Source organism: Schistocerca nitens, chromosome 3 (genome assembly GCF_023898315.1).
Source record: "Schistocerca nitens isolate TAMUIC-IGC-003100 chromosome 3, iqSchNite1.1, whole genome shotgun sequence".
Classification (NCBI taxonomy): Eukaryota; Metazoa; Arthropoda; class Insecta; order Orthoptera; family Acrididae; genus Schistocerca; species Schistocerca nitens.
This window is the reverse complement of record NC_064616.1, coordinates 882,648,736-882,676,103: the sequence shown is the minus strand read 5'-3', so window position 1 is coordinate 882,676,103 and position 27,368 is coordinate 882,648,736. Positions and strand designations below refer to the sequence as shown.

Here is a 27,368-nt window from a genome sequence, read left to right as displayed (position 1 = left end):
CTGTGGTTATTTGGGTCAGGCAAGACAACTTTTTTATATTAAACTCCAAATTCAGACAGACAGTGTTACAGGAAATTAACCCTTTCACTGCAATAGACATGCCCTCTGGATTCTGTGCTGAGCACAGCTTTTTTGGTGGCTGTACTGCTCGCCAAATGTTGAAACCAGTGCTGGGAGATGGCATTCTGGCCGCAATGAAATACTTATCATCTGCTTTTAAGAAAACTATTTGCTGAAAAAAATTGATTTTTGCACTGCAAAATAGTTATCTTATTTTAAGACAACTATTCACTGAAAAAAAAATGATTTTTGCACATCTTACAGTCTGATACCATCACTCGATAAAGGACTGAATTTCTTTTTGTTATTTATCATAGTTATTGCACCACATCAAATTAAGTAAAACATTGCACGGTATTTTAAAGAGTTTGCAGAGGTGAAAATGTATTGCGTATGCATGACCTTTGCATATGGTCAAGTTTAGGTCATCCACTGCAAGTGTATGAAATGTAATATGATAGTGAATTTTTATTTAAAATTGAGAGCAAAACAATATCTCATTTTGTTCTTGAGTTATTGACGTTTTCCGATGGACAGTTGGATACGCTCATTACTGTCCCTGTTAATAATTAGTTATGTGGTCATAATAATCATCATATTTCATGAACGGTTCAAGCTATCAAAACAAGTTTTTTTGCAAATGACAGCACACAACAAGGCACATATGCTGTACAATAAATACTCAAAAACTTTTCATTCGCCAAGATATGGAAGTAACCCGTCCTCAGCAGTGACAGGTTGGTGGCTCAGGATGCCTACAGACATCAGTATCATAGTAGACATGCATATACATGTCCACAGCACCAGGGAACTGTGAAGCAGGAGGTGTATACGTGTCCACAGCAGCAAAAGAGTTAAACTGACAGAGACTGCCAAGCGGTCATGTGAGAATAGAAGAAAAACTGGAAATCAACTTACTTAATCAGAATATTGGAGTATTTGGGGGGGGGGGGGGAGGGGGGGTTAAAAATATACAAATCTATACATGCTACTGTTACAGTATATACGTCCTCACTAAATAATTTTGAAATGTTCAAAAATTAATCTTTTGCCTTATTACTCTTGTCTGTTGGACTGGAAGAAATAAGGGATTATTGATGTGTGATGATTTTAATGTAACTTCCTTAAAGGAATATGATGAAATGTGATGTAAAGTTACTATTAGGAACTTGAAATTCAGTATTAGTCATAAATTTCCCTATTCGATTTGCTCAAGCAAGCAGTATGTTCATAGATAATCTATTCATACAAAAAGCTGAAACTAAACAAACATGTGGTAAATGGGTTGCCAGATCATGACATGATATAACTAAACTGCAGGTTCAGTATAGAAATGCTCAAAAGAAAACAGTGAGCGTAATTAATAATAAAACTATCAAAGTTTTCAACAAATGCTATAAAAAGTGTTGGCTGGGGTGAAATTCACAGTAAGTGTAATTTCAAAATTTTTAGTAAATTGGTATCCATTACCTGAAAGGAATGTTTCCAAAAATACAGTTAAACACAATACTAGGAAGTCCACAAGGAAACACTGTCTCACTAGTGGGGGAAAAAAAGGGGGGGGGGCATCTACAAACTAACCAGAACAAACAAGGATCAAGTTTTATTTTGTAAACATTACTGTAACAACCTCAGTAACAGTGTTCCCAGATATGTGACAGCACTGTCATGTTTTACAGACCAATGTTTGGGCCACTTAAATTAGTGACCAAAAAATATGTCTGTAAAATGACATGACAACACTGTCACAAAATCAGAAAAGTTTTCCTGGAGAGGATACGGCTGCAGAAACCTACCATCAAGACAGTGCTGTAACATATTATGAAAAGTTGTAAAAATATCCAGTATGTGTACCTTGTCAGAAATTGGCAGCTCAAACAATAAAATCAAATCAATATGGAGTATTGTTAAAGAACAAACAAGGAAAGAAATAAAAAAAAGACAACACTGTTTCTGTTACAGTCAATGGGAACATGAAAGGCAGTTTATGTGCACTGCACATCCTTAATAAATAATTTTTAAAAGCAAGACAACAGAAAACTGGTTCAAAAAGTTCAGAAGAGAAAGCAAAACAGTACACAGTAATCAAGACAGAGAAAATTAAGTGAAATGAAAATTTTTCACACATCACCCATTAAAATAAAGAAAATCATTAAAGTCCTCAGTTTAATAAGCCACTGCTGCAAAATACTAATATGAATTCTTTACAGACGAATGGAAAAACTGGTAGAAGCCAACCTCGGGGAAGATAAGTTTGGATTCCGTAGAAATGGTGGAACACATGAGGCAATACTGACCCTACGACTTATCTTAGAAAATAGATGAAGGAAAGGCAAACCTACGTTTCTAGCACTTGTAGACTTAGAGAAAGCTTTTGACAATGTTGACTGGAATACTCTCTTTAAAATTCTGAAGGTGGCAGGGGTACAATACAGGGAGCGAAAGGCTATTTACAATTTGTACAGAAACCAGATGGTAGTTGTAAGAGTCGAGGGGGCATGAAAGGGAAGCAGCAGTTGGGAAGGGAGTGAGACAGGGTTGTAGCCTCTCCCAGATGTTATTCAATCTGTATATTGAGCAAGCAGTAAAGGAAACAAAAGAAAAATTTGAAGTAGGAATTAAAATCCACGGAGAAGAAATAAAAACTTTGAAGTTCGGCGATGACATTGTAATTCTGTTAGAGACAGCAAAGGACCTGGAAGAGCAGTTGAACGGAATGGACAGTGTCTTGAAAGGAGGATATAAGATGAACATCAACAAAAACAAAACAAGGATAATGGAATGTAGTGGAATTAAATCAGGTGATGCTGCAGGAATTAGATTAGGAAATGGGACACTTAAAGTAGTGAAGAAGTTCTGCTATTTGGGGAGCAAAATAACTGATGATGGTCGAAGTAGAGAGGATATAAAATGTAGACTGGCAATGGCAAGGAAAACGTTTCTGAAGAAGAGAAATTTGTTAACATCCAGTATAGATTTAAGCGTCAGGAAGTCGTTTCTGAAAGTATTTGTATGGAGTGTAGCCATTTATGGAAGTGAAACCTGGATGATAAATATTTTAGACAAGAAGATAATAGAAGCTTTCGAAATGTGGTGCTACAGAAGAATGCTGAAGATTAGATGGGTAGATCACATAACTAATGAGGTGGTATTGAATAGAACTGGAGAGAAGAGAAATTTGTGGCACAAGTTTACTAGAAGAAGGGATCAGTTGGTAGGGCATATTCTGAAGCATCAAGGGACCACTAATTTAGTATTGGAGGGCAGCATGGAGGGTAAAAATTGTAGAGGGAGACCAAGAGATGAATACACTAAACAGATTCTGAACGATGTAGGTTGCAGTAGGTACTGGGAGATGATGAACCTCGCACAGGATAGAGTAGCATGGAGGGCTGCATCAAACTAGTCTCTGGACTGAAGACCACAACAACAACAACAACAACAACAACAACAACAACAGAAGTTTGTATGGAGTTGATGATATCCACAATAACACATGTAAAAGTAGTTACCCTAAAATATGTAATGTTCTTAATTACATGTGTAAAATTCATTAATTCAAGATATTTTCTGTACTCATATTAAAATATGCCATTTTTAGGCTTCCCTGTAAGAAAGGTGTCTCCACTGATATCAACGATTGCTGTACTAACTTGTTTCATTCAAAATACACAGCCGAAACAGACTTTGAGAATATGCTGATGGAAATATAATTTCTGATAAACAGAAGAAGTGTTTGTAAATGTAGTTTTTTCTGCTTAACAAGTCATTTCACACCACAAACAAGTTCCTGATTGAATGTAAGTAGTAAATTACAACTTACAATTGACCAACATGTAACCACACAGATGTACTTTTTTAACTGTGTATGCAATATTGTTTATCATGAATATGATCTACGGAACATGGAAACAACTAACATACATTTAGTATGCATTCCTGACTAAATTATTCTCAGTGGGTCAATGTTTAAGCTATGACAGCATGCAAGTTTAGTGATGGATCAAAAGACTGTAATAGCATACCTTTGAATTTGGGATCTTCACATCACACCACCTTCCATCAATCATATGCCTCTGTGCTAAAACACGCATCTGTGAATCGTAGTTTCCAAAACGGATAAATCCAAAACCTTTTGACTGGCCAGATTTGGGATCTTTCTTCACCTATAAAAGTAAACAATTTGATTAACAGAAAGCAGTTTTAAAGCCAAACACTCTCATGTAGTGCAGTTAAATACATTATCTTAAAATATGATGATAAACTACAGTCCTCACAACTAGCAGCATTCAGCAAGGAAAAACAGAATATACATGTCAGTCATTTCAAGAGCTGATACACTATCAGCAGATATCAAATACATTGACATATGCATTGTTTCATGTAGTGCGATAAGTTCTTGATATAAATATGACTCAAATACAAATCATAATTTCTGTTGTAGCCAGAACCATGGATTTTGTACTGTACAATCTAAATGTCTTGTATGTCCCACTTTAGCCCAAATGTTCTCTTCTGCCCTACATTTTGCAGCAGTTACCTGATCCAAATTCAGTTATCTTCCATTGAATCATCCAAGGATGACTAAATCTATCATAACTATGAAGGATATCTGGTTGCTGGCATTTTGCACCAACAAATATCTACTAACACACAAAACATGGTCAATATGCATGAGAATAGTGTGACAAGATATGACAAATGCCATGGCCCTGTGGAGAAAAAGATGGACGCTCTTCTGAACAGAACTAATCTCCTTTTTTTTAAAAAAAAAAAAAAGAAAGAAAGAAAGAAATTTACATTACATGAAATGAGTGTATCAATAGTGTGAGAATTTTTCAGATTTCCCAATAGTCACTGCATAAATAGTTGCTGGGTAAATGATTCTAAATACTACAGTGCAAAGTAACATGCTAAATGCCACAGTTATAATATTTTTGATCACATCTGTTCAATAAGTAAAGGGACAATGTCCTAAAGTAAATTTATAACCAAAGTGGTAGTAATACAACCACATTTATTTCATCAGAAAGCAAAAGCCTCATTATAACACACCATTCAGAACTCTACAAATGCTTTGTGGACTGTAGCATACAGCAAATCCATGAAATATCTTTAACTGTTACACACTTATCATACATGATCCTTAATAATACCCCTCATGTCCTTGTCATGGAACAAGATACTGGAACTCTTTGAAACATTACCTCATTGGTTCTGGAAGCTGTGCCAATTCTTTTCCTATTGTCCTATCAGGAAGTAAAGGCTATTGAAGTCTCGGTTCAAAAGGGAACACACAAATGACAACACAAAAGTTAGCAGAGATTCTTGTGTCTGTAAAAAGATCATGGCATGAAGCATACAACTACCACTATCGTACCTTAGCCAAAGATCTTGCCGAGACCTCAAGAAAATTCTGGTCCTATGTAAAATCACTAAGCTGTTCGAAGGCTTGTATCCAGTCACTCATTGACCAGTCTGGTGGGGCAATAGAAGATAGCAAAAGGAAAGCTGAAGTTTTAAACTTCACATTTAAGAACTAATTCATGCAGGAGGATTGTATGAACATACCGTTGTTTGAACATCGTGCAGACTCCCATATGGAAGACACTGTGATAGACATCCCTGGCATAAAGAAGCAAGTGAAAGAGTTGAAAACAAATAAGTCGCCAGATCCAGATGGAACCCCAATTAGGTTTTACAAGTACTCTGCAACATAGGCCCCTTACTTTGCTTGCACTTATCACAAATATCTCGCCCAGCACAAAGTCCCAAACGAATGGAAAAAAGTGCAGGTGATTCCTGTCTATAAGAAGGGTAAAATTACTGATCCACAAAATTACAGACCAATATCCTTAACATTGGTTTGCTGCAGAATTCTTAAACATATTCTCAGTTTGAATATAATAAATTTTACAGAAACAGAAAAGCTTCTGTCCACAAATCAGCACGGTTTTAGAAAGCTTGCCTTTCTCTCAAATGATACCCTGTGAACTATAGTTGAAGTGCAACAGGTAGATTTCAATATGCCTAGATTTCCATAAAACGTTTGACATGGTGCCCCGCTGCAGGCTATTAACAAAGGCACGAGCATACGGAATAGGTTGCTACATATACTAGTGGTTTGAAGACTTCTCAAGTAATAGGATCCAGTACGTTGTCCTCAGAGTGGGTGTTAATCAGAGACAATGGTAAGGTCAGGAGTGTGCCATGGAAGTGTGATAGGATCGCGATTATTCTCAATACACGTAAATGATTTTATGGGCAGGGTGAGAGGCAAACTGCGGCTGTTTGTTGATGACGCTGTGGTGTACATGAAATTGTCACCACTGAGTGACTGTAGGAGGAGATAAGATGACTTAGGCAAAATTTCTAGTTGGTGCAGTGAATGGCAGCTAGCTCTAAATGTAGAAAACCATAAGTTAATGCAGATGAGTAGGAAAAACAATCCCATAACATTCGAATACAGCATTAATAGTGTGCTACTTGACACAGACAGGCAGTTAACTATCTAGGTGTAATGTTGCAGAGTGATATGAAATGCAATGAGCATATGAGGATTGCAGTGGGGAAGATGAACGGTCCACATCAGTTTATTGGGAGAGTTTTAGGAACGTGTAGTTCCCCTGTAAAGGAGACTGCATATAGAACAGTAGTGCAACCCATTATTGAGTACAACTCAAGTGTTTGGGATCCACTCTTCCAGTTAGATTAAAGGAAGATACTGAAGCAATTCAGAGACGGGGTGCTAGATTTGTACCAGTAAGTTCAATCAACATGCCTGTATTATGGAGATGCTTCACAAACACAAATGGATATCCCTGGAGGGAAAGCGACGTTCTTTTTGAGAAAAGCTACTGAGAAAATTTAGAAAACCTGCAATTGAAGCTCACTGCATAACAATCCTACTGCCATCAATGTACATTTCACATACGGACCACGGAGATAAGAGATGATAAATTAGGGTTCATATGGAAGCATGTAGACAGCCGTTCTTTCCTTGCTCTATCTGCGAGTGGAACAGGAAAGGAAATGACTAGTAGTGGTAAAGGGTAGCCTCCGTCTCGCACCGTAAAAGCTTGCGGAGTATTTATGTATATGTAGATCATGGACTATACCACATCAAACATCACACCCGACAGTGCTAGAAATCCTATTATTTGGAAGTTTTATCATACTTTTTGTCATAGCCAAAATTTTTCTGATGGGATGGTGTGTATATCTGCTACACTATAAGTGCCTGAAAAAACTTGAACAACAGGAAAATAATTGACATAGCTGCCAGAACCAGTGAAGTAGCCTGTCAAGAGTTCCAATATCTTTTCCCATCACAAGGACCTGAGGGCTACTGTTAAGCATCACATATGATAAACATGCCATGAAAGTGTGCAGATGGAAGAAAGTTAGAGTAGTAATCACTGCTTCTGGTACGTAAAATTCTGCACAAAAGAGAGCATTACACAATTTTGTACTATGACACTGAAGCAATACACACATATTTTAGATGTTCATAACATACACAGGGATGTACTTCATCACATACATCAGAAACCAAGTAACTTCAATCAGTTACTTTATTATTATGGATTTTCCAGTGTGAGAAGCAAATGAAGGACACACTGGGAAAACCTGGAAAACAAGATGGAAACTCAAGAGAAAAGTGGACAAATGACATATCATTAATGTAAGTATCTGTCAAACAGCAGCCAAAAATTCTAATGAAGATGAACAATGAAAGAATCACCAATATTATGATCACAGATAAAACTCCAAAACATCTAGTTAAGAAGGCAAATGAAATCCTAAGGAATGTGCTCTATGAGCATTATATAATTAATTAACTCTGAATATAAAGGAAATAAATAGCATGAATTTCAGTATAAACTGGGAAAACAATTGTGACTCTCTAAACATAAATGGTAACCTATAGATTATGTAGCAAACAAAGGGTTTTGGGGACAAATATTGATTGCTGACTGACATGGAATGAATACACAGTGATGCTGGCAAAGAATGCTCTCCTGGCAAATACTGCTGGTGAAAAGTTCTTTGTTTTCCAGCTGGGTGCCATACTCATGTCGAGTGCCATGCTCATCATCTTCTGGCAAAGAGTCAAGATAAGCGGTTGCTGTAATATTTGTACTAGTGGAGAAACCGTCCAACTGGCCATGGGTGTTCCTGTACTGTCCAGCCAACAGGTGGGGAGGGGGGTGACGCTACAGTGATGAGGGTAACGGGTGTTCCATTCACATCTATGTGTGGGCGTTCTAGCTTTGTCTTGCGAGTTGAGTCAGACGGGGTGGTGGTCACACTCTTGTCATATTGCTGCTAACGCTGGATTCCATGCTGCACTTAGTTTGTATCCTTTGTCTCTGTTGAAAAGATCATCGTGTCCCTGTATTTCAATGGATTCCTTTAAGATACTATCCTAATATCCAGTTGTTCGGCAATGCACTTTGATGTCCTGAAAGTCAAAGGTGTGGTCTTCTATGATGCTATCCTTTGCTATCACTGATTTTTCTGTCTTTCTCAGATCCACATGCCTGATATGCTCATCACAGCTGTTTCGAAATACAGCATTGCATTTGCTCAATGAACTGTTGATCTCATTTGTAGGCAATGCTGTACATTCCTTTTTTTTGTGGGTCATTTGCATAGCCAAGCCACTTTTTTGTCTTGGTTGGACGACAGTTTATATGTTGGATTTTTTGAGCAGCCTCACAATTTTGGTTCAGAGGAATCCAAGGAATGGAAGGAAAACAAATCTCTTGTCATCGTTGTCTTCATCTTCATATTCTTATTCTTATTCCCAATTTCCAGCATCTTGTCTCTTCTTGAATGCCCTACTAATCTGTGCTTCACAGTACCCATTTTTGCGGAATACTTCTCTCAGGTGGTGTGGCTCATCTCGAAGACTTCCTTTAATGCAGGCATCTTGTGCCCTACGAACCGCGGTGGTCAGCACTGTCTGCTGTTGCGCCGGATGGTGGTAGCTCATTGCATGCAGGTACAGGTCTGTGTGTGCCTTCTTCCTATATACTGAATGGACTAGTGTATCATTAACCATATTCCTTATTGGTATGTCCAAGAAAGGGAAACAACAATTCTCTATTTCCACAGTGAAAGTGATGTTTTGATGGGTACTCTTGAGGCAGTCCAGAAACTCATCCACAGCCAGTCTGCCATGCTTCCATACCACAAAAGTGTCATCGACACAGCAGAAGAAGTGCTTGGATTTCTGGCGAGCAGTTTGAAGAGCCACCTCCTCAAAGTGTTCCATGTATTGGGTTGGGATCACTGGAGCCAGTGGTGATCCCATGGCCTCTCCATCCATCTGTTCATAAAACTCTCTGTTGAACTTTAAGTAGGTTGTCATCAACGCATGTTCGAAGAGTTTAACTATTTGTGGCTTGAAATGTTGAGACAAGAATGCCAAAGGAGTCTTGCAGAGGTAGTTTCATGAATAGCAATGTAAAGTCAAAACTAACGAACAAGTCATGTCTTTGTAATCACATGTCTGTACATATTTTCATGAAATCAGCTGAGTTCTTTACTTGATGACTAGTGTCCCACAAGCAGTTTTAGAGGTGCCACCAGATATTTTACCAGTCTGTAATTGTGTGAATTTATGGTGTCAAGTAATGGCTGTAGAGGTGGTCTTTTCTTGTGGGCTTCCATCAATCAGTAAAGGCGTAGTGTTTCTGGACCCTTTGGCTGATCTGGCTTCTTCAGTGGAGCCACGGTTTTCCTGGGCATCATCGAGATTGGATCCACCTTGAGCTTCCTGTAGGAGGGGGACATTACGAGGGTGGTTTTATAAGACTGCTAAAAAGCAAGAAAAAATGTTTGTTTCATAAACAACTAATCTTACTTCTCTACAGTCTCCTTGGAGGGATATACACTTGATCCAGGGATACTCCAGCTTTTTCTTTCCATCAGAAAAATAGGTTCTGGCAAACTCTGCAAAATACTCGTTGACTGCAACTGTTACTTTCTCATTTGATGAAAATTTCTTCCCAGCAAGCCAAAATTTAAAGTTCAGGAATAGGAAAAAGTAACTTGGGACTAAGCCTGGAGAACAGTTTGGATGAGGAACCAATTCAAAACCCAATTCATGCACTTTCATTGTTCTTGTCACTGATGTGTTGAATGGTGGCTTATCCTACTCAAAGAGCACTTTTTTTGCATGCCAATCTTCGTCTTTTTTCAGCCAATTCAAGTTTCAAATGCTCCAACAATGAAGTATAATAGGATCCAGTTATGGTTCCACTTTTTTCCAAATTATCTATGAGGATACTCCTCAGGAATCTCAAAAAACGGTGGTCATCACCTTACTAGCTGACAAAATGGTCTTTGCCTTCTTTGGTGCACTTCCACCAGCCTTTGTCCACTGTTTTAACTGCCATTTAGACTCTTGGTGTGAAATGATGGCTCCAGGTTTCATCAACAGTCACAAATTGGCACAAAAAGTTTTGTGATTAAACATCGGCAGACAGTGTTGAAATGCTGTGCTGAATGCACTTTTGGTCAACTGTGAGCAATCGTGGCACCAACTCTGCACACAGTTTCTTCAAAGCCAACTCTCCATGCAGGATATTATGTACTCACACAGCTGAGATGCCTACAATCTCAGCAATTTCACGAGTTTTTATTTGTCGGTCTTGCATTACCATATCATGGATTTTGTCAATGATTTCCTTTGTGATGACCTCAATTGGACAGCCAAAGCATGTTTCATCTTTGGTGCTTGTCTGACCTCATTCCAAAAGTAAACAGTCTTCAATGACAGTGCAAAGTCCATGGGATCTTCATGCAATTCTGTCTTGACTTGTGTAGCAGTCCAACCCTTCAAAGGAAAATGTTTAATAATAGCACAAAACTCAGTTTTCTCCCTTTTCAATCACAGTTGACGCACACAAAAATTCAAACAGCTGTCAACAAAGAACTGTACACTGTACATTCTTGAAATTCTTTATTCAATGCTTGAAATAATCCTGCAAAAGATGCAACAAAAATGTCCCATTATTTACCAGGCTTATCAAACCACCCTTGTGTTAGTGGAGTAGAGGAAGCAGTCCAAGGTGTGTCAATGGAAGAAGCAGAGGAGATCCAAATGAAACCTGCAGGGTCATCAACAACTCCTGACTTCCAGAAGCGAACATGACTGTGGCAGGACAGGAGGCTAGCAGCACAGGAGGCTATCCAATCACTGACAGAGGATGCTGACACTATGGTCCTTCCAGCAGGCAAAGGGGATGCTACAGTGCTGATATGCACCGATGACTACCATCATAAAATTGGTTTATTCTACAGGACCCAGCCTACAGGAAGCTCAAGAAGGACCCAATCTCGAGGATGACCAGGAATCTGAGCCTCTGCTGAAGAATTCTAGATCTACCAGAGGCAGTGAATAAACAGTTGTGTCCCAGGGTGCCAACAACTACCACACCTGTACAGACTGTCAAAAATCCTCAAGAAAGGGATGCCTCTGTAGCCAATATTCAACACTGTCAATTCATCAGTTCTCACAATCACAGACTGGCCAAATACGTGGTGACACTGTAGTCATCATGTAAAGAACTCTGGCAATTTTGTGAAACTACTTAAGGACATGCAATTATAAAGACATGACCTGCTCATAAGTTTAGATGTTACATCACTATTTGTGAAAGTACATCTCCAAGACTTCTTGATGCTGCTTTCTCAACATGTCGATCCACAAATAGTTAAATTCTTTGAACATGCCCTGATGACAACCTACTTCAAATGCAACTAAGAGTTTTGTGAACACATGGAGTTTTGTGATATGGAAGCATGGGAGACAGGCATTGGACAAGTTTCTGAACCACCTTAACAGCATCTATCAAGACATTGCTTTCACTATGGAAATAGAGGAGAATAGTTGTTTCCTTTCATGGAAATACTAATGCGCAAGAAGGTGGATGGTACGCTAGGCCATTCAGTATATAGGAAGAAGGCACACACAGACCTGTACCTGTGAAAGACCCACTACAAAGGAATGTTTCAGGAAAACACGATATGGCCTGTAAATGTGGCCATACATTGGGCAAACACAGTGCTGTATTTTGAAACAGCTGTGAGGAGCACATCAGGTATATATAACTGAGACATACAACAACAAAAAAATCAGCGATAGCAGAGCATAGCTTCAAAGAACCTTTGAATTTCACAACAACAAGGTGCTCTGCCAAGCAATCAGCTACTTGGACAGCATAATAAAGGCATTCAATGAAGTACAGGGACACAGCAACATTGTCAACACAGATGAAGGATAGCAACTGAAGGCAGCAGGAAATGTGGCATTATCAGCAATACAACAATACAATGAGAGTGCGATCAGCAGTGTCCAACTCACAAGACACAGTCAGAATGCCCACACAGAGATGTGAATGGAGCATCCACTACCCCCACCACTGCAGCCTCATCCCCCTCCCGGCCCACCAGCTGGAAAGTACATGGCCACCTGTTGCCAAGTGGAGAGGGGTACTCCACTAGTATAAATATTACAGCATCCACATATCTTTACAATTTGTCAGAAGATGACAAGTATGGCACTCGTTGAAAGGTTTCTGTGTTTTAACATTGCCATCTGGCTGGAAACCTGAGAGCTTTTCACAGAGGTCATCAGCATGTTATGCCCTTAGGAGCCTACCATCAGTGTGTAACAGCCATTGTCTTACGGTGACTTACTGTTCCTATGTACACTTAATTCTCAAATTATGAAATGAGGATCAAATGCACAAAACATGAAAAAATTTTCAAACTGCCGAAAATGGCTGTAAGGATAACAAATCAAAATAGTACAGGGTTATTACAAATGATTGAAGCGATTTCACAGCTCTACAATAACTTTATTATTCGAGATATTTTCACAATGCTTTGCACACACATACAAAAACTCAAAAAGTTTTTTTAGGCATTCACAAATGTTCGATAGGTGCCCCTTTAGTGATTCGGCAGACATCAAGCCGATAATCAAGTTCCTCCCACACTCGGCCCAGCATGTCCCCATCAATGAGTTTGAAAGCATCATTGATGCGAGCTCGCAGTTCTGGCATGTTTCTTGGCAGAGGAGGTTTAAACTTTGAATCTTTCACATAACTACACAGAAAGAAATCGCATGGGTTTAAGTCGGGAGAGCGTGGAGGCCATGACATGAATTGCTGATCATGATCTCCACCACGACCGATCCATCGGTTTTCCAATCTCCTGTTTAAGAAATGCTGAACATCGTGATGGAAGTGCGGTGGAGCACCATCCTGTTGAAAGATGCAGTCAGCGCTGTCGGTCTCCAGTTGTGGCATGAGCCAATTTTCCAGCATGTCTAGATACACGTGTCCTGTAACGTTTTTTTCGCAGAAGAAAAAGGGGCCGTAAACTTTAAACCGTGAGATTGCACAAAACACGTTAACTTTTGGTGAATTGCGAATTTGCTGCACGAATGCGTGAGGATTCTCTACCGCCCAGATTTGCACATTGTGTCTGTTCACTTCACCATTAAGAAAAAATGTTGCTTCATCACTGAAAACAAGTTTCGCACTGAACGCATCCTCTTCCATGAGCTGTTGCAACCGCGGCGAAAATTCAAAGTGTTTGACTTTGTCATCGGGTGGCATACCATACCATCGCCGAATGGAGTTAGCAGTTGGTGGATCTTTGTTGAACTTCGTCCTGAAGTGTTGTTGCACTGTTATGACTGACTGATGTGAGTGCATTTCAAGCACGACATACGCTTTCTCGGCTCCTGTCGCCATTTTGTCTCACTGCGCTCTCGAGCGCTCTGGCGGCAGAAACCTGAAGTGCGGCTTCAGCCGAACAAAACTTTATGAGTTTTTCTATGTACCTGTAGTGTGTCGTGACCATATGTCAATGAATGGAGCTACAGTGAATTTATGAAATCGCTTCAATCATTTGTAATAGCCCTGTAGTACAAGGCAACATAAAGGGGGAAAAATGGGTATCCACACCAGGAGAATTCATCTACCAAGCTTTGTGCACATTATGAAAAACAACTGTACATATGTGACAAGAAGGCCTATCTATGATTGTGGGATAGGTATCAGCTTGTACTGACATTTACCAACAAAAAAACAAACAAAAATCTCTAGAATGCATTCTCTATCAGGGATTAAAATTGTAAAATGATTTGGCCAAAGAGACAAAAGAGAGGACAGAAATAAATTTATTTAAAAAAAAAAAGAGGCAGTCCAAGTGTCTGTATTAAATATTGCATAATGCATAAAGATTACTCAGTGAACTGAGAGTAGTGGTTAACAATAATAATAATAATAATAATAATAATAATAATAATAATAATAATTTCTAGAACATAGTACTAATGACTTGCCACTTTTATGAGTTCAACATCTCACTCATAATGAGGCGACGTGGCTACAGCTTTTCGGACATGCAGATGGGAAGACGTGGAGATGTAATAGGGGTGTGACAGCATGCTCATGGTTCTGAAGTCACCTGTGAGTGTGTGAGAGTTGTGTACACTCAAAATCATGAGTGTGAAAAGACCAGGTAAATCACGGTCACCTTCAGCTCTCATCTACCTAATATATTGGTGGATGCAGCAGGAAGTAAAAGAAGGCTAGAAACATCGAATTCTGAACTCAGAGTACAGCAACAAGAAAAAATATAACCTTCGGTCTGCATCAAATGGTACAAGTTCAGTAGAGCCAGATGTGTGAGAAACTGTTGAAATATGTAATTTTTAACAAAGATTTACTGCTTCCAGTAATAATATAGACAAACTGTCAGAACTGACAATGAAACTGCAACTTGAGAAATAATTTTCGAGAAAAATATGTTTTGAGGAACAAAGCTAAAGGTTAGAATAAAACAAGTAGAAGAAAAAGAAATTCAGTTGGTTTGGGTGAAGAATATGATAAAGTGCTGAAATTCAAGGGGAAAAAAGTAATCAGTGCTTACTGCTCTCACTCAAGTATGACGTAAGTGTAAATGAGTCTGACAAAATCTTGGGCCAAGAGTCTTTCACAGAAGTTCCAAAATTATAGTTTGAAGGAATCTTAGTTCACACTTATACGGAATGACACACTTCATATTTCTGCTATAGTCTTTGTATGCCATAGTCACTATAACTCCAATAATAAACTCAAACAATAAACATCCAGTTCCGACTCCTGATCAAACTGCTGGGGAGTTATGTACGTGCGTAGGCGCGCCCGCACACACACACACACACACACACACACACACACACACACACACACACACACACACTTGCACCACATGTCATAGAAGTACATGTCTGCAAAATGTATTGTACCACAGACTACAAAACTACATAATTTTAGACCAAGCGTCCCTCTAATATCAAAACAGATTAGTACATACCTGGGTATTTCTAAAACACTTGCTAACTGTTTGTAAATCATAAATAATTCCCCTAATACAGTCTAATAAAATCTATCTCCTACAACAGACCTACAAATCAATATTCTCAAAAACTTGCTAACTGGAACTAAGTAGTTATGCTACGCAACAGTATTTTCCATTCATTCCTCAACTCTGTATGGAAAGTCCTCTGTCTCAGAGTTGACATACTTCTTGTTTACACTAGGTAAGTACTATCACTCATGAGATGCCAGGCTATAAGTTAAAACAAAGTGTACAGGAAAAACTACTAAAAAAGTAATCACTGTACTAAATTATTAACATAGCAATTTTTGGCTCTAACTCATTTCCAACTAAGTGTCTATGCAGTACCACACATTTCTCCCTTCCTCATCCTTTACTGCCTAGTCACCTGCCTGCACCAGCAGTACAGTACCAAAGACACAGAAGAGTTTTTAAACTCGTTCTACAACACTCTGGCACTTGAGAGCAAAACAGTGAATTTGAAATTTAAAGTAAAATTTACTTACTTCACTGTACTTGATTCTTTGTTTGGGAATTCACCTATAATGTTCTCTCTTTTCCTGCAATAGTACATAAATGTAAAGCAACATTGTGCTCAGTAATTTACTACTACCTATTCATATACAGGGTGACTATAAGTAAAGTTCCAGTTTCAAAATGCTGTAAAAGAAAAAGTTGCTGCTCAGAACGGCATTAAATTTGAAAAAAATATTATCAAAGAAGGGGAAATATCATGAGGAAAAAAAAAAAGAGAGAGAGAGAGAGAGAGAGAGAGAGAAAGAAAGATTAATGAATATTTTGCCACTAGATGGTGCTGTAAGCATCACAACATCAACGTGTTTGGCTATAAATGACAGATGAATCACAATACGATGGCTACGGTGTGCACTGCACATTTAACTAACCACTGCAATGTGCATGACCTCACACGTTTGGTATTCAACAGTTGTGGCACTGTTAGTTAGGTAAGCCCATCCACCACGGCAAGGTCGTACCACATCGGATGGGAAAAATTGGCTTTTAACTGTCCCGAGGCCAAAAAACTGCATAAAAAGCAACAGTGGCAACCATTTTTAATTGTCCCGAAGAAAAAAAGCATAAAAAGCAACAGTGAAACTGATTTTTAATTGTTGTGGGACTGGCAGAAGACTTGTTCAATATGCTGTCCACTGTTTTTTGTCACAAGTTGAAATCCAGAAACATCATCTTCCACAACAGATTGGAGTGTCTTAGGGGTCAGGTTCAGAATGTATGTCTTCAATTCAGCTATGTCTGTAATTGGAGTACTGAACACAGCATTTTTCAGATAACCCCATAGCCAGAACACACGGATTAACACCAGGTGATCTGGAAGTACAGGCTGTAGGAAAATGATGGCTGATAATTTTGAAATCTCCAAAATGTTTCTGCGGCAGCTGCTTTACTAGTTGTGCAATGTGCAGAGGAGTGCCATCTTACATAAAAATGATCCTACCCACACATCCATGCTGTTGAAGGGTTGGAATGATGAGCTGTGCAAATGACCAGTGACAATACAGGTAACAGGACACATCTCCTTGAAAAAAATATGGCACTATGACAAATGATGCCACCAACCCACACCACACAATGAAGTGGTAGCATATGATGTCCAAGTCAATTTTCCATTGCCCATATTCTGCAATTCTGTGTATTGACATGCCCTTGAGATGGGAATGGGCTTCATCTGTCCACAGAATGTTCCATGGGCATCCATTGTGTGCTTCCACCCGTGCAAGAAATTCTAGAGCAAACTTTTGTCTTACTGGCAGGTCAGCATGAATTAACTCCAGGAGACAGGTAATTCTGTATGGATAGCAATGCAGGATTTTACGTAGAATATTATGCACTGTGTTCAGAAGCACGTCCAAAGTTCAGGCAATGCCCTGTGTACTGCATACTTGCATACCCCTTCTGTACTACAGTGGCCACATCATCTACCAATGTTGGATCAATGTTTTCCATGCTCTGCCACATTGCACGTCAAAAAACCCTGCCTTTTCGAATCTCATAATCATTTTCTCCAGACCCTAGGCAGACATCGAACCAATGACTTTCCTCACACTATGGAGTGTCTGGAGCTTCTGCAGAGCTTTAGCAACAGCACACAAACCTGCATTGAGACAGTCATTCCAAGGGTTTGATGGAAAATGAAGAACAACAGTGTACCCTGCTTCTTTTATTTTGCATCTGCTACTTGCAGTGCCCTGTAGTGGTAAAATTTTTGTTAAACTTTTTTTTCATAATGTTCCCCCACTCTTCAAATTTGACATAATTCTGATTAGCAGTTCTTTTTTTACAGTGTTTTGGAACTGGAACTTTAATTAAAATTACCTAGTAATTGTACTTAAGGCTCTCAAAAAGGAAAGGCCTCTAAATAATTAACTCTAGTTAAATGTTTACATACTAATTATTGAGACAAGTTTTTAAAGCTTCAGCGTCTGCCCAAATTGACGTATACAAAAAGATATACTAGGATAGGCTTATAAAAAAATTCATATGTCAGCCACATTGTGATATTAAGATAGTAGCAGAAATCTTTAGCTCAGAAGCTGGTAACATGTTTAAAAAAAAAAAAAAAAAAAAAAATCAGCAGTGTAGCAGCAGTAGTTGCTGGTGCTACTGCTGCCGATCATGACAATTACAGATCTCTTTTGGACGTGACGCAAAGGTATTTAGCATATCCTTTAATGTCACAAGATGAGTTGCTCAAAAAGGAAGAACTAAAAAATGCTCTATTGCCCGCCCCCCCCCCCCCCCACACACACACACACATTAAAATCAATTATCTTTTTTATCTGAAACTTATTATGCAAATACGAAATTCAGTATATAAGGACCTACAACATGGCTGTAGGATTGTTCCTGACTGAAATAGGATGTACTAACAAACACACCACTAATTCTTCCAAGCATAGGTTGGAGACTGGTCAATGCAACAAATTTTAGTAGCTTTAACATTTTTCGCATCTTCAGATAATACAGACACTATTATTGCAGATCAGCAATAAACTTTACTTCTGCACTCTTGTCCAAGTACAAAATTTTCCATTACAATACAGCACACACTTAAATTTGCATCACAGGTACCACATACTAGTCAATTGTCCCAACAGAGTGTGAAGACACACATAAAAGGAAAAAAATGCTCATGTGAGAGGTTAGAGTAACTTTGTTCCACCAACGATATAAAGGTGTATGATAGCCATATAGATGATCTCACTGACCACAGTTTATGGTTCCTCACAACCAGCCCCTTTTCCAATACTGCAAGGCTCTCTGACTCAATACTGCCTGAAGCAGGTTACTACATTGTTACCATTTTTTCCAGACTCCTATATGCTATAGTTAGCTGCACAACAATACATTGACCACCTACCTAATTAATAGCCAGTATGTCCACCTTTGGCATGGATAACAATGGTGACGCACCATGGCATGGAAGCAATGAGGCCTTGATAGATCGCTGAAGGGAGTTGGCACCATATCTGCGCCCCCCCCCCTCCACACACACACACACACACACACACACACACACACACACCACCTAATTCTCATAAATTCTGTGGAGGGAGGCAATGAGCTCTGATGCCATATTCTATCACATCCCAGATGTGTTCAATCGGGTTCAGATCTGGCAAGCCAGCACATCAATTGGAACTCGCCACAGTGTACCTCAAACCATTCCATCACACTCCTGGCCTTGCGACATGGCGCATTATCGTGTTTAAACATGCTACTGCCATCGGGAAACATGATCGTTGTCATGAACGGGTGTATATGGTCTGCAACCAGTGTACAGTACTCCTTGGTCATCATGATGCCTTGCACGAGCTCCACTGGACCTATGGATGCTCATGTGAATGTTCCTCAGAGCATAATGGAGCTGCCATCTCGCAGTCCAGTTGTCAAAGAGCTGTTCCCCTGGAAGACAATGAATTGGCACCCTCCCATCAGCATGACGAGGAAGCTATTGTGATTTGTTAGATCATGCGATGCACTGCCACTGTGCCAACATCCGGTGCCTATGGTCACGTGCCCATTTCAGTCATAGTTGCCGATGTGATGTTAACACTGGCACATGCACGGGTCATTGGCTGCAGAGGCCCATCATTAGGAGTGTTCAGTTCACTGTCTGTTAAGACACAATTGTACTCTGCCTAGCATTAAAGTCTGAAGTTAGTTCTGCCACAGTTCACCGCCTGTCCTGTTTCAACCAGCTTGCCCAGCCTATGACGTCTGATATCTGTAATGAGGGGTAGCTACCTAACCACACAATGTCTCGATGTGTTTTCACATTGGTTTTGCCATATGCTGCAGACACTCACCACTTCTCGTGAAGACCTGACAAGTTGGGCAGTTCCCGAAATGCTTGTGCTGAGCTTCCGGGCCATCACAACCTGTCCTCCGTCAAACTCAAATCATGCGCCTTCCCCATTCTACACACAGACAGAACAATCACTGATACTACATACACCGTGCCCACGTCTGACTAGCAGCTGTTCCTTGCCAGGTGATGCTGCTATTGCCTGGATCAGTTTATACTGATATTAGGTTGTTGGTCATAACATTCTGGGTGATCAGTGTTAATATGTCTCAAACTTTCATTACATGGTAAGTGTGTTCTGTACATTTTGGGTCATTCTGTCTACCAGGTTTTCTGCTTTAATGCCTATAGGATATTAAAGAACTCAGGGAAGCTACTTCAGTGATGCCTCAGTTGATTTAGTGCCTTCAATACTGCATACAGTTTAGTGATACAGTGTACAAATTCCTTACGAATGCTAAGTGTCAAGACATGGTCAGGGAAAACAGTCTAAATGCCAATGAAATCCCTTTAACATTATTCATTAGCAGGCACTAAAATCCAGGTGATAATCTAAATTATGTAATAAGCAGTGGCACGAGAACACACATATAGAAATGTATTGAAATTTACGTGCTTTCAGAGCCAGCGGTTTCTTCTTCGGGTTGAAGGGGAAGGAAGAAGGGTGAAGGAAATGAGAAAGTCGTCCAGAACCACGGGTCAGGGGATACTTACCAGATGGGATGAGAAGGAAAGACTGACTGTTGGAGACTGCACCGGACAAGAATTGAAAATCAGAGAGCTTACAGGTGGAAAACAGGGTAATATGCATGACAGATTACTGACTAAACACCATGCACAAGTTGATAAGAACAGAAAGTTAACTGCATTGTATGTGGTAGGGGTGAGGGGAGGAGAGGGGAATGGACAGATCAGAAAATAAAACGACATAGAAAACTAAAAGGGAGTGAAGAAAGCAATAGTTACTGAGAAGAAATGTTGAGATGGAAGAAATCAATGTAAATTGAGGCCAGTTGGGTGACAAGAACCAAGGACATGTCATAATGCTAGTTCCCACCTGCGGAGTTCTGAGAAACTAATGTCTGGAGGAAGAGTCCAGATGGCACATGTGGTGAAACAGGCACTATAGTCATGACTGTCATTTTGCAGAGCAAGCTCTGCAACAGGATACTGTGTGTTCTCTGTATACACCCTCTGCCTATACCATTCATCCTAAATGATAACTTGGTGTTAATCATCCCAGTGTAAAAGGCCGAACAGTGTTTACGTAACAGCTGGTATGCGATGTGTCATTTCACAGGTGGCTCTCCCTTTTATAGTATATGTTTTGATAGTTACACAGCTGGTATATGTAGTGGTAGAAGGGTGCACTGCAAGTCATACAATGGGGACGGTAACAGGGGTAGAAGACATAGGGTAGGGAAATCAGTGCAGAAGGAGCACAGGGTCTGACTAGGATACTGTGGAGACTGGGAGAACAACGAAAAGCTATTCTAGGTGTGTTGGGCAAAATGTCGCAAAGAATGGACCTCATTTCAGGACATGATTTTAGGAAGTCAATAGCAAAGTCAAAGAAGCTGATTAACATATTCAAGATCCAGATAATAGTGAGTGACAAGAGATGTACTCATAAGTAGTTTTTTTGGCGGGACCAGCAGTACCAGGATTGTATTTGATGGCCTGGGAATCCTGCTTTTGAACTAGGCTGGTGGGGTAATTACGTCCAGTGAAGACTGAGGTGAGAGTAGTGGTGTATTGCTATAAAGAGTCTGCATCTGAACAAATATGTTTGCCTCGAATTCCAAGGGTGTATGGGGGGAAATGTTTGACATGGAAAGGATGGTAACCATCAAAATGTAAGTACTGCTGTTTGTTATTAGGTTTAATATGAATGGAAGTGTGTAGCTGACCCTTGGTGAGGATGAAGTCAACATCAAGGAAAGTGGCAGGAAATTTGGAAAAGGACTATGTGAAATTTAATTGGGAGAAATTATTTACAGATTCTAAGAATTCTAACAGGTCAGCCTCACCATGAGTTCATATGGCAAAGATGTCACAGTGTATCTAAACCAAAGCAGGGGCTAAAGACTTACAGATGGCAGGAAAGCCCCCTCCAAGAGACCCATGAAAAAAGGTTGGCATAGGAAGGAGCCATCCTGGTTCGCATGGTCACGCCCCTTATCCATTTGTATTTCTGCACCTCAGAGGTTAAGTAGTTGTTGGTACATATAAAGTTTATTAAGGTGAGCAGAAAGGATGTCATAGGTCTGGAATCAGGTAGGCGCTGATTCAAGATATGTTCAGCAGCAGACAGACCACCTCCCTCTACACCAACACCCCCGTGTACAGAACACTTTATGTGCTGTGTATACAACTTCATGTGGAGCAATTGGTCTCTTTTAGCATCTAGATTATAGACTCTGCACCATTAATGTGTTTTATGAGGATATTATAATGGAGTTGGACAAAAATATAAAAACACTGCAAGAAATGCATGCTTGAACATAAATGAAGATGCTAGCCAAGCCTGCACGTTCCACTGTTTTATTTGACCACAAATGGCACCTGCACAATGTCCTCAATATGTTGCAAGTGTCAGTCGTAGTCAGAACAGTGTCCATGTAGTTGTGAATGCATTATGTCAGAGCTACACTAGGTGCTCAAAAGTATCCGGACACCTGGCTGAAAATGACTTACAAGTTCATGGCACTCTCCATCAGTAATGCTGTAATTCAATATGGTGTTGGCCCACCCTTAGCCTTGATGACAGCTTCCACTCTCACAGGCATACATTCAATCAGGTACTGGAAGGTTCCTTGGGGAATGGCAGCCCATTCTTCACGGAGTGCTGTACTGAGGAGAGGTATCGATGTCGGTCGGTGAGGCCTGGCATGAAGTCGGTGTTCAAAAACATCCCAAAGGTGTTCTATAGGATTCAGGTCAGGACTTTGTGCAGGCCAGTTCATTGTTGTGTAACCACTCCGCCACAGGCTGTGCATTATGAATAGGTGCTCGATCATGTTGAAAGATGCAATTGCCATCCCTGAATTGCTCTTCAACAGTGAGAGGCAAGAAGGTGGTTAAAACATCAATGTAGGCCTGTCCTGTGATAGTGCCACACAAAACAACAACGGGTGCAAGCCCCCTCCGTGAAAAACACGACCACACCATAACACCACTATCTCCGAATTTTACTGTTGGCACAACACACGCAGGCAAATGACATTCACCGGGCATTCGCCATACCCACACCCTGCCATCGGATCACCACATTGTGTGACTAGTCACTCCACACAACATTTTTCCACTGTTCAATCGTCCAATGTTTACATTCTTACACCAAGCGAGGCTTCATTTGGCATTTACCAGTGTGATGTGTGGCTTAAGAGCAGCCGCTCGACCATGAAATCCAAGTTTCCTCTCCTCCTGCCTAACTGTCATAGTACTTGGAGTGGACCCTGATACAGTTTGGAATTCCTGTGTGATGGTCTGGATACACGTCTGCCTATTACACATTATGACCCTCTTCCACTGTCAGTGGTCTATGTCAGTCAACAGACGAGGTCGGCCTGTACGCTTTTGTGCTGTATGTGTCCCTTCACATTTTCAGTTCACTATCACATCAGAAACAGTGGCCCTAGGGATGTTTAGGAGTGTGGAAATCTTGCATACAGACATATGACAAGTGACACCCAATCACCTGGCCACATTCGAAGTCTGAGTTCCACAGAGCGCCCCAGTCTGCTCTCTCACGATGTCTAATGACTGCCGAGGTCACTGACATGCAGTATCTGGCAGCAGGTGGCAGCACAATGTAATTAATATGAAAAACGTATGTTTTGAGGGGTGTCTGGATACTTTCCATCATATAGTGCAAGTGAATTTAAACCTGGGAAAATTGTTGGTGCTTGTATGGTGGATGCTTCCACAAACAAGGCAGCTGAAGTGTTTGGTGTTTAAAGAGGCACCACTAAGTCACAATGGGGATAAAAATACGTGTTGAGTGACCATAACAGAGTGTCAATGAAGAAGATTGTGATTAAAAATAAAGAGGGCGACATCTGCAAAAGTCACTGCAGAACTGAATGTTACACTCGTGAATCCTATCAGCAACAAAACAACATGAAGGAAGTACCACAAGCAGGTAAGTGCAGAGCGAGCTGGAATTCTAGAACAACTCTTCAGTGATGCAAATATCTGCAAAAGGAAAACATGGTGCCAAAGCCATAAAACTTGAATTATGGAGCAATGGAAGAATGTCATTTGGTCGGATAATTCTCGTTGCACATTGTTTCGAACTTCATGCCAAGTTAACATCCCAACAGTGAAATGTGCCGGGGGTTTGGTGATGATTTGGCAGCCGTATCATGGTATTCCCTTGCCCCATTAGTACTCTGCAAGGTCACATTACTGCAAAGGATTATGAGACCATTTTGGCTGATGAGGACCATCCCTTGGTACAACAGTAATATTGTGGTCCAAGATGTCAGGGCCCCTGTTCACACACATCATACAGGACTGGTGTTGTATGAGGATGAATTGTCACATCTCCTCTGGCCAATACAGTCACCAGTTCTCAAAATTATTGAGCCTTTGTAGTCTAATTTGGAGAGAAGGGTGCATGACTACCATACATCTTCATCATCGTTACCTGAACTTGCCACTATGTTGCAGGAAGAATGGTATAAGATTCCTTGAAAACCATACATGACCTGTATTTATCCATTCCAAGATGACTAGAAGCTACTTTGGAACAACAGTTTTCCTACACCATATTAGTTAAGAAAATGTGTTGTGCTTTTGGTTTTTTCCAAATTTTTCTAATTGCAAGTGGTAAACTACACCTTCCAAAAGCCATATGAAATACACAATATTGACTTCATAAAGCTACATATTGGTGCAGAATCTTCTGCCAGTCTTCATATGTGTACACTTAAAGATAAAAATGTGGCACCAAGTTACAGATGTCTGGCAGTTTGTCCAAAATTTCATGGAACAATATTATAGCTGCTGTTGTGTCATGGTCCTCATTTTAAAGACTTATTTTGGTAAAGATCTTTATGTGGGTCCATTGTGTAAAAGCTTCTTCACCTCTAAATAACGTTTGCAACCTACATCCATTTGAATCTGCTTAGCAGTATCCAGGCCTACAATTTTTATCCCCCCACAGTTCTCTCCATTACCAAATTCAAAATTCCTTAATGTTGTCATATCAAACAATCTACTCTTTAAGTTAAGTTGTGCCATAAATTTCTTCTTTCCACAAATCTGATTCAGAACCTCCTCATTTGCTTTTCAATCTGCCCATCTAATTGTCAATATTCTTCTGTAGCATCATATTTCAAAAACTTACATTATCTTCCTGGTTGAAGTATTTACTGTTCACATTTCATTTCAGTACAAGGCTACATTCCAGACAATCACCTTCAGAAATATACTTCCTAACACTTGAATTTATACTAGGTGTTAACAAATTCCTCTTTTACAGAATTTCTTTCCTTGCTATAACCAGTCTATATTTTATATCATGTCTACTTAAGCCATCAAAAGTTATTTTACAACCCAAATAACAGAACTCATCTACAACTTTTAGTGTCTCATTTCTTTATCTAATTCCCTCAGCATCACATGATTTCATACAGCTACATTCCAGTATCCTTGTTTAAGTTTTGTTAATGTTTTTCTAATAACCTCTTTTCAAGACACTATCCAACTGCTCTTCAAAGTCCTTTGCCATCTCCAACAGAACTTCAATGTCACTGTCAAACATCATCACAGTTTTAATTTAATCTCAGTGAACTTTAATTCTTCTCCAAACTTCTCCTTTGTTTCCTTTACTGTTTGGTCAACATACAGATTGAATAACTTCCTTTACTGTTTGGTCAACATATAAAGTGAATAACTTTACTTTCCATATTTCAAGAGATCGATTAAAACTGTGCCTATACAGGAATCAGGTAATTATCCTGTCACCCAATTAAATCAAAAAGGATGAGTAGATGAAATATACTTCAACACTTTAATTGTGACCAGCAATTTGTCAAAAGCTACAGACAATATTGAAGGCAGCTGCCAGATGAACAAGGGAGTGTTCTATGCTCTGTTAGTGGTGGAACCAGAGTTCCAAAGCCCATTCTCAGTGACCACTTGTGAGACAACTTAATGGTGGCAGAAACTGGTGAAATGTCCAACACCCTCTGGGCTATGTCTCTCAAGTTGGTCAGTAGACTTCCTTTCTGCACTGCATCTAGGTACATCGCACCTCCCCATGAAATTAACCTAATTGTTTGCTATACCACTTCCCTATCATCATCATCATCATTTAAGACTGATTATGCCTTTCAGCGTTCAGTCTGGAGCATAGCCCCCTTATAAAATTCCTCCATGATCCCCTATTCAGTACTAACATTGGTGTCTCTTCTGATGTTAAACCTATTACTTCAAAATCATTCTTAACCGAATCCAGGTACCTTCTCCTTGGTCTGCCCCGAATCCTCCTACCCTCTACTGCTGAGCCCATGAGTCTCTTGGGTAACCTTGCTTCTCCTATGCGTGTAACATGACCCGACCATCTAAGCCTGTTCGCCCTGACTGCTACATCTATAGAGTTCATTCCCAGTTTTTCTTTAATTTCCTCATTGTGGACACCCTCCTGCCATTGTTCCCATCTACTAGTACCTGCAATCATCCTAGCTACTTTCATATCCGTAACCTCAACCTTGTTGATAAGGTAACCTGAATCCACCCAGCTTTCGCTCCCATACAACAAAGTTGGTCGAAAGATTGAACGGTGCACAGATAGCTTAGTCTTGGTACTGACTTCCTTCTTGCAGAAGAGAGTAGATCATAGCTGAGTGCTCACTGCATTAGCTTTGCTACACCTCGCTTCCAGTTCTTTCACTATGTTGCCATCCTGTGAGAGTATGTATCCTAAGTACTTGAAACTGTCCACCTGTTCTAACTTTGTTCCTCCTATTTGGCACTCAATCCATTTATATTTCTTTCCCACTGACATTACTTTCATTTTGGAGATGCTAATCTTCATACCATAGTCCTTACATTTCTGATCTAGCTCTGAAATATTACTTTGCAAACTTTCAATCGAATCTGCCATCACAACTAAGTCATCCGCATATGCAAGACTGCTTATTTTGTGTTCACATATCTTAATCTCACCCAGCCAGTCTATTGTTTTCAACATATGATCCATAAATAATATGAACAACAGTGGAGACAGGTTGCAGCCTTGTCTTACCCCTGAAACTACTCTGAACCATGAACTCAATTTACCGTCAACTCTAACTGCTGCCTGACTATCCATGTAAAGACCTTTAATTGCTTGCAAAAGTTTGCCTCCTATTCCATAATCTCGTAGAACAGACAATAACTTCCTCCTAGGAACCCGGTCATATGCCTTTTCTAGATCTATAAAGCATAGATACAATTCCCTGTTCCACTCATAACACTTCTCCATTATTTGCTGCAAGATAAAGATCTGGTTCTGACAACCTCTAAGAGGCCTAAACCCACATTGATTTTCATCCAATTGGTCCTC

General features: G+C 39.9%; 1 protein-coding gene across 2 annotated transcripts in view; it reads right to left on the bottom strand.

Moving 5' to 3' along the window:
* LOC126248928 (TAR DNA-binding protein 43-like) overlaps positions 1 to 27,368 on the bottom strand; it is an 89,773-nt gene that overhangs the window by 22,465 nt on the left and 39,940 nt on the right. For both annotated transcript variants that reach the window (XM_049950434.1, XM_049950435.1), the window contains exon 3: positions 4,086 to 4,226. In XM_049950434.1, the coding sequence (XP_049806391.1) occupies positions 4,086 to 4,226 (141 nt within the window). The remainder of the gene's footprint in view (positions 1 to 4,085; positions 4,227 to 27,368) is intronic.